The sequence below is a fragment of the Brassica napus genome, chromosome C4, assembly GCF_020379485.1.
Source record: "Brassica napus cultivar Da-Ae chromosome C4, Da-Ae, whole genome shotgun sequence".
Classification (NCBI taxonomy): Eukaryota; Viridiplantae; Streptophyta; class Magnoliopsida; order Brassicales; family Brassicaceae; genus Brassica; species Brassica napus.
In genome coordinates, this window is record NC_063447.1 from 23,466,256 (window position 1) to 23,475,576 (window position 9,321).

At 31.9% G+C, this 9,321-nt stretch overlaps 1 protein-coding gene across 2 annotated transcripts; it reads right to left on the minus strand.

Annotated features, from left to right (window-relative positions):
* Nucleotides 1-1,877: 1,877 nt before the first annotated feature.
* On the minus strand, nt 1,878-7,087 carry LOC106396470 (CSC1-like protein RXW8). Of its 2 annotated transcripts, XM_013836869.3 has the most exons (12): nt 6,807-7,073; nt 5,876-6,171; nt 5,633-5,779; nt 5,432-5,495; nt 5,107-5,308; nt 4,384-4,572; nt 3,983-4,281; nt 3,578-3,854; nt 3,036-3,311; nt 2,701-2,934; nt 2,446-2,623; nt 1,878-2,361 (listed from the first exon to the last, which is right to left on the minus strand). In XM_013836869.3, the coding sequence occupies exons 3-12, from the start codon at nt 5,715-5,717 to the stop codon at nt 2,219-2,221; spliced, it is 1,947 nt and encodes a 648-aa protein (XP_013692323.2). In that variant the 5' UTR covers nt 5,718-5,779; nt 5,876-6,171; nt 6,807-7,073; the 3' UTR covers nt 1,878-2,218. The 2 variants fall into 2 exon arrangements, with proteins under 2 accessions (XP_013692323.2, XP_048610896.1); XM_048754939.1 differs by having other exon boundaries at nt 5,107-5,316; nt 5,876-7,087.
* Between the last annotated feature and the right edge of the window lie 2,234 nt (nt 7,088-9,321).

Below are 9,321 nucleotides of genomic sequence, written 5' to 3' on the forward strand. Positions count from 1 at the left end.
AAAATCATGAGTTTAAATTTAGATTTATATAGTTATACTTGTTTGAAAGTCTTGTATTTTTAAATTAATTATTCTTTTCGTTATTTATTTTTTAATTTTCGAAAAATATTAAATATTATGTTAACTTAATATATTATTTATATTTTTGTAAATTTACCTTATTCGATATTGATTTATATTTTAGTTTGAAATAAACATTTTTTTTGATAATATTAACATTTTTAACAATAGTAAACTTAAATAATAATTTGTCATACTACGATTGGTCGTTTAAATCCTACGTGGACGCTTTCGATGGCTTATAGCCTCAACTTTTATATAGTATAGATTCTTTTCAACCACAACTTCAAAAAACGCTTGATTTGAAACCTAAGTTGCTTTATGATGGTTTAATTATTATTAGAAAATTTTGGATCCAAGATCTACACCGATTAAACAAAAAGATGAAAAACAAATTTTAATACATAACTATCAATATAAGTATTAAAGTTAGATAATTTTTAGTATTAATTTAAAATCTATATATAATCTAAAAATTTAAGTTTATAGAAAATTAAACATTTGGGTATACATATAATACTCCGCACAAGATGTATGTATTAGGCCTGGAACTTTTATCCGAGATCCGGATTCGATCCGAGATTCGATCCGGATCCGATCCCAAAATCAAGATATTCGGAGGGACCGAATCCGGATCCGGATAGTAAAATGTTGGATCCGTCAAAGCCGGATCCGGATCGGGATATTTTAATTTTTTAGTCCGGATATCCGGATCCGTAAGTTTTATTAATAACTATTTCAAAAATAGTAATATCTATATATAAAAATTAATTTTATTTAATATACTTTCATTTTTATAATAGTATATATAAATTTTATGTAAATTTTGTAATATTATACATAGAAATAATTAAAAACATTATATATATTTTTATTTTAAAATTATTGTTAATATTTTATATATATTGATATTATTTTTTATTTATTTTAAGGATTCAAATCCGGATCCGGATATCCGCCGGATATTACAATTTTTATAAGGATATCCGACATCCGGATATCCGAGAACCCCGGATCCGGATAAAGATAGTAAAATTATGGATCCGCCGGATAAGGATCCGGATCCGGATACCTTAAAATTGCTCGGATACCCGATCCGTCTCAGTCAGGCCTAGTATGTATGCACCTGATATGAATATATTTGATATTTACGAACGACATATCATAATTTATATTTATAAAATCACTCAGCAAAAATACTCTTGGAAATTTTTAATTAATTTCCAATATATATATATATATATATATATATATATATATCACATAGTAATTTTTAATCTAATAGCAATCTTCACAGAAAATTATCCAAACTTAGTACTATTACTAATTATACTAAACTAATTATTTTATTTATTAGGATAATATATTTTTGATATTTGTAATTATGTAATATGGTTTTAATTGTTAAACCACTATTACATTTAATAGTTAATTAGTCATAAGTATGAAAATACATATGGTTGTAACCAATGCACTATTATATAAAATCGTTTAATAACTCTTGAAATTGCAATCCCCTCATATGTAGCTGTTGGGTTCAAACTAGTCATATTATTATCTATGGATTTATAGGAATATTGACTAAAGTTAAATGTTTTTTTAGTTTTTTCTTTGGAAACTTTTATGGAGTCTATATAGCAGTGCTACTTCTAAGTTTAATGAAAGAAGAAAAAAATAACCAAGATCATGGGAGTAGTATATTCATCTTCATTTCTTCAACTTAAGCTGAATATTTTTTTTTTTAACTTATGTCTTTTTTTTTTGTCAAATTTTAACTTAAGATCAGAAGTACGAAGAGAACTTTTGCTCTTTTCCTCTTTTGCTCTTAATTATTCTATTGAGAAAAGTTGAGTACTAATACATTTCTTCTTGCAACAACTATAAAATGTACAGCTTTATCTTTAAGCAAGAAGACTCTACATGCTTTCTCCAATTTACTCCTACAGAATTTATAGGAGTTTCAACTAAAGAAAATGAAAAACGTTCCAATTCAACTTTTACCATTTATCTTTCTTTCAGTCAGTGAGTATATTCCCATTTACCATTGGCTCCTTTAGAAGCTGAGCTTCTTCAACAGAAAATTCTTCTGCTTAAACCGCACTTTAATGAATTGGAGCCCCAGTAATTGAATAGCACTTCAAATCATTAATTAAACGTTCTAGTTCCGTTTGTGGAGCTCGATCATCTTAGGGGTTAAATGCTCTGGTGAAGAAGCACTGGGACATGACTTAGTGTCATGTTCTTGACCAGATTCATTGCCCTGGAAGCCCCATAACTCTTTAGCTATGGCGTCCCCTTCCTCTGCACAACAAAGTAAGAAAATAATGTTAAATCTCTCATACACTAATCAAGTAAACCAAACAAACCAATGGTCTGAATTCAAACCTGGCTTCAATTTCTCAGGATCTGGTAACTCCTGATTTGCGAAAGGAGTACTGCTTTCACCGTTGCTCGATGATTTCTGAAGGTGTAATGGTATTTGGGAGTATACACTATGCAACTTTTTGTGTAACTCTTCCATCTTTCCTGTCATTTCATCAGCTCTGTCCATGTCTATAAGAACCTGAAAGAAAGAAACTGATTTAGCAAGCACCGAACATAGTGTGGACATAAAAGCTTTTGCTCATATTTTGATCTAACCTGAGCGGGATGCTTATGGAATATTGGCGCAAATTTATGCCGGCAATACTCACTAAAGAGCAGAGTGAGAAGAATTAACGGTATGGTGAAACCCGAAGCAACCGTTGATAGCTTTAGTCCGAAAAAACCCAAAGCAATAATCTGTGTCAAGATCAGTGAGAAGATTGTTGTGTTGTGAAAGATAGGCCAGTATTTTCCACCGCTTTCGTACTTCGTAATATACACGTTGAGTATCTGCAAATTGAGAGTATCCAAAAGATCATGAGCCTGGCAATACAAGTCCATAATGATAATTATGTAAGAGGGATCAGAGAAGGTATGGATTGCAGACTTACCTGATTTTTGTATATTAGATATGCAAGGAAGAAGTATATCAGCAAAAACGGTAGAATAAGTGGCGCTATGACTGAGTTGGTGAAACCCAGGAGCCCAAACAAAAGCAACCGAGGAATTTCGGTATGGTATGGGAACCTAAGTGTTTCGTATGACTCATCCTTGTTCGTTGAAATAGCTTTTGCAGCCAGATTCCATATAAGAGCCATAGGTTGCATTATTTCACAAGCCAAACTGGCCCAGCCAGATGTGAAACAATAGGTCGTAAAGAAGCCAGCCTGCATATGTCAACGATTGAAGCCATATTTAGAACCGGTGGATTTTTCTATCTAATAAAGAATAAACATGTGAGGTGCTCAAATTATAAATCGAGATGTGTGTAATTCCTCCACTGGCCTACGTATTCTCCAGTTTATGGTCTATCGATGTCCAAGAGAACACTACATGCAAACTGATCTTGGCAAAATGTAACCAAACTATCTCCAAGTGACTGTAGAAGCTTAAACACTGGCAAATACTTATCTTTTTGTGAAATGTATATTACCTGTGTCGGCACTGCTCTTGCAAGTTGTGCAGGTATGTCTCTGACACTAGAGAAGACATTCAGTTGCCTGATAACAGACCCGGATAAAATATTCACGAAGAACACATTCCAAATGGTAAAATATAAGATTTTGATGCATGCACTATTCTTCCTTATACTCCGTGATATACATCCCTCCAAGGCTGAAAAATACATCATCATTGGTGGAACGGCGTAGAAAAACAGAATCAGTATCACACTGGGTAAGTACCCTGTGATGACCTGGTTTATAAACTTCCTGCAAAATGGTTTGAATGGTTGATTAACTTTACAGATGTTAAAAGTTAAAACCAATTAAGAACATATATAATTTTATATCTCTAACATTACTTTCCTTATGGTTTTAAATGTAAATAGAGTACTCACTTCTTCAAGATGCCTCTTAGAAAAGGAAATGCATGAGACAACTGTTCTAACTGAGTCAGACCTTGAATGAAGGTCACAGGAATAAGAAACACAAACATGAAGGCAACTGCACCAACAAGAGTTGCTATTCTCCGTATCCAAAGTTGTCGATATGGTATGTTAAGATTCCTCCAATACACATCGTGAGGTTCTGGAGCTAAGTCCGACACCCATAACATAGGATTTGATGATTGTAGAACCTCTGAAACAACAAGTGCATCGTAACGTGTCTTAAAAAACACAAAAGCAGCTGGACGTTCCTGCAAATGAGGAGAACATTTTGTGGCTTTAGTTAACTATGACGTCCACACAAAGAAAGCAGTGTTACTTCTAAGATCAGGGAAAGTCAGAAGAATTATTACTTGCTCTGTTGTAGTCACAGTCAACTCACCAAGCTCCATTCCTTTCACACTGTCACCTTCATTAGATAGGATATGAAACGAATTTGTGGCTGTAGGTCCTCCACAAAAGTTACATGGAGTCAAACTCGGTTTACAACTGATTTCAGGAGATACATGTTTTAGACTCAGGCACACCCTCTCTGCATCATGCTGAGACAGAAATTGTGGTAATCTTTAATATGTTTCTATAATATAGAAGTTCCATCTCAAACATGTTTCTAACTATTTTTGTTTTGATTCCAAATGAAGCGCTACAGTTAGGATACAAACAAGAAGATCCTTTATATCCGATAATATGAATCTAAACTATATACCCTTTTAGCTGATACTCAAACTATATTTAACCATTATATCTACTGTTTTACGTAAGATCATAGATCTCTGCATGTATTTATGAAATACATAACCCTTTATAACATCTAATCATCACACTATACTTCAGAACGATAAAGCTCTGCACGAACTACGAAAGTTATTAACCAAATTGAATACCAAAAGAAGAAGAAGAAACACAACGTAGGCAAAATTTTCAAATCATATTCACAAAAAGCAATAACAGAAGTTTATAACAAAAAATCTATCTGACAAGGTAAGCCAAGAGGTTAGCTGCAGCCTAAAAAGAGCTTAAAACCCGACAGGCAACAAAAGAAACAGACCACTAAGTGGCCCCATGAGAGTACATACCAGCAGTCTCTGAATGATACCATTATGGTAAACCATCTGGTGGGACAAATAGCATGATGAATAGTAATTTGTGAAGTATTTGCTCAGGGTGTCGCTGTAAGATTGCTCAGGGTGCCATGGAATAGCTCGGATAAGAACGGTAAATTGACTTGGCTTTGGGGCAGAACTAGTAATATGTCCAAGCCTCATTTTGGCTATGGTCCTATACTCCTACAGTAAAAAGATGTTTAAGAGGAGGAAACGCAAACTAAAAATTATTAAAACGGAGGAACCAAGAGTAAAACAATAAGCATGGATGAGATAACCAAAGTACAAGAGGTCTCACAAAGTAGAGAAGAAGACAAGCTGCTGAAGTAATAATGTACAGTGCAAGACAATGAACCCACAGCCTAAGAGTAACAAAAGTTGCAAAAAAATAAAGATCAGCACTTTAGCCACTTTGTATAGAATAACGTTGAACTATAATTCCTCACAGAGAAAAAGGTATAAATGAAAGCTACACATTTTAAGGCAAAATCACGATTACCATTTTGAACCTTCTTTAAGATTTTCGATAGTGAACACTTCGGATGACTCCAAATGAATTTCCTTGTGCACCCTCGGTTGGCCATAATAATTTACAGGCAGCACAAAGGCAATACAAACAACAGCAGTAATAAAGAAAATACGAATGCTGCAAGAAAAGGAAAAAAAAAAAGTCAAAACAGTTGTGATATTTATGAAGAACAATTAAAGAAAAAGCATTTGGGGGAGGAGAATTTGCAGTAACCTGAAAATGACCATCCTGAGGAAAACAACAGCGTCAAGGCCAGCAGCAGCTAATAACTCATCTTCACTAGTTTCCCATGCTTTGACCAGCCAACTTGGAGAAGGCACAAACCTCTCATACCAAAAAGGATCATAACGTCTAGCACCTCCACAAACAAGCCTTCGTCCAAAATAGACACAGTAATTGGCTGGCTGTTTCCTAAGTACGGAATAAAGTGACAGAAGCACAATGCATATCGAAATGTTGATTCCAGCAGATGTTAAAAGAGCTGCAATCTCCATCTCAATCCCTCCTCACTAAAAATTGCAGGCAGAGAAGAACTTCATAAGCCTATTCAATCAGCCCGATGTACGAGGATCTTAGATCCGCAAAGAAAATGTAAGGAAAAGTCATAAAAATACGAAGTTTAGAACTCTTAATTGGGGAGAGAGTAATCTCATAATTGGACAAACGTGTATGTTGAATCCAAAGTAGTCAACTTTCAAGCTAGGAACCAAGGGGATAAACAGACTAACCACATAGGCTCAATTATTGCCTATGCTTAGCTTAAAATCCATATCTTAAAGGATCTAATAAACAATAATCTCAACATTAATTAATACATAATAAGCAGTACCTAGACTACAACACTAATGCTGTTAGATCCGAATCTCAAAGGTAATCAATTTCTGCTTCCCCCATACACACTACATTCTCTTCCTTTATTAGACACAAATTCCATTGTTACTTTTTGAGATATATGGCCTAAACATCAAAGCATTACTACGATAGAGGAAAACACCATGAATAAGAGGAACCAGATTCGAGTAAAGCCACAGAGATTCTGATTCTCAAGAGGAACATAACCATGAAGAAAACGAGCGAAAACAAATCGAATCCAAAAACAATACCAAGTGAAACAACGAAACAAGAGATCTTCGCTGTGACTTACATGGAGAAACGCCAAAACTTTGGTTTGACTTCCGAGAAATCAATCACAGAACGAGAGAGAATACAGAAACCCTAAGAACTCGCAGAGAAGAGAAACAAAAAATAAAAAGAATAAAAATGACACCAAATTGCTTTGCAATTCCAATCCCGCGAGGAGTTCGCGTTGTTCCAGTTCATATCTTAAACGAAACATGAAAAATAAATAAATGAAAAATGCAATAGTAGTATTAGGTGAGGAATGCCACGCTGTGTGGCCGGCGCGAGGCGGGTGCCACTATCACGCCACGTGTCAAGATGGTAACGGTTGATGCATGGATATGTGAGAGCGACTACTCTATGGTCCAACTTATTACGACCGTTGGATTTTAATACGTGGGTAAGATAATCACACGTGTGTACCATAATCATTTGCGTGACGCTTTTTCTTCCAACATTCAAGTGTTAGTTAAGACTGGCGACAAAATAGGAAGGTTAAGGTATCATATGTACTTTCATGTGTTTTTCTAGCAGTGAGGGTTACGCATGAATTTATGACATTAAAAGTTAGATTTAATATCTCTACTAGATTCCGATCCACATTTTCAAAACGTGAAATTATATTTTAATTTTTTTAATTATCTAATATACAACTAGATTGTGCGGGTGATAATTTTTATTCGTACACACATAATTATTTGCTTTAAGTGACTAATTGTAATATTTACAATATTACTAATTGTTTAATATAATATTTTAAAATACAACAATTTTAAAGTTCGCATACAATAATTTAATTTAATTTTTGTTTAATTTTCGGTGATAGTATATTTTATATTATGTTATATAAAATTCTGAATTGAAATATATTATTGGTTAAGGATCAAAATTTTAATTGAAAATTATTATATTAAATTAATATCACAAATTTAATATAAAATTCTACATCATTTTAGTTATAATTACAAAATTAATTATATATTTAAAAAGTTTTATTTATTTAAAATGAAATATACATTTAATTTTTAAGTAAACATGAAATTAACAAATATTTTATAAAAAATATTAGGTGAAAAATGAAATATACATTTATCTAAATAATTATAAAATTAATTAAATATTTAAATGGTGTATTTTAATGAAAATGAATAATATATTTATATTGTAAATAAAAAGATATGAAAAGATTTTATTCATATACAATTTCAGAGAAAATATATGAATATCTATTTGATTTTTTGTTTTAGAATAATTAAATAATTCACATATGTATAAAAATTATAATTTAAACAACTTTCTAAATGGTGGTCCAAATAAAAAAAAAATCACACATGAACTAAGTCATAACTTCTATTTTAATATATAAGACATTTTTAGATAATACATAGGTGCGAGTTTAAAAAATTACATAATAATATATAATTATAGATATAAAGTTTAACATATGCTAACATATTTTTTTATAACAATATCATATAATCTACGATTTTGATCCATTCTAATGGTGGATGGTTTTTTTTCTTTTGCCAACTTCATTTTATTATTTTATTGTAAGAGGATAATACATAATTTTTTTTACAACTGTACCAGAATGTGCATTGAAATTAGAAAAATTTCCTAGGATAGAGCTAAAAAAGTTTTTATCACAAATATATACCTTAAAAATAAAAATGATCACAATAGACTTAAATGTTTTATCAAAAGAAGTAAATATACACTTATACCCCTATGATTAATTAATCTAGACATTAGGGTTTAGAGTTAAGGGGTGGAGTTTAAGGTTTAGCGTTTAGAGTTTAGGGTTTAGAGTTTAGGGTTTAGGTTTTAGGGTTTAGTATTTAGGGTTTAGGGTTTAGAGTTTAGGGTTTAGAGTTTAGAGTTGAGGAGTGGGGTTTTGGGGATAAGATTTCAAACTTTTTTTAAAAAAAATTAAAATTTTCAAAATAAAAAATGTTATTTTGGTCATTTAGTTTTTGAAGTCTATTTGTTACAAAAACTTAAAAATGTCTGTTTGAAATAATCCTCTATATACTAAAGCACAAGTCATATAACCAATTAAGTTTTTACACATCATTAATGTTTATAAAATTAAATTAAAATCAATTAAAACAAGATATGATAAATAAAAAATTGCCAACGGTTTTGATGTAACAATCCACACTACCTATAATCCACTTTCTTCTCCACGATCTTTTCTCTCATATTCATATCTCTAAAATTTGACAGACAAACCAGCGAATACTCTTTCTTATTCAATTTTGATATCAGTTGCTCAAAAAAAAAAAGAAATTCAATCTCGATCCATTAACTCAAAATTAGGGTCGTGCAGAATGTTTAGAGCCAGTGTCAAAATTCACTTTCTAAATAGAAAAAAAAAAGAGAAAGAAAGGAGAAGCAAGAACTAAGAAAGAAAGCAGACGTTTACATGGCACAATAGGAGGAACTGATTCCGATAAAAGGTAAAAGCAATTCTATTAATTTACCACCTTAAGGATCTGGTTTGTTTTGAAATTCTATGTTGTGTTAAGTACATTAATATT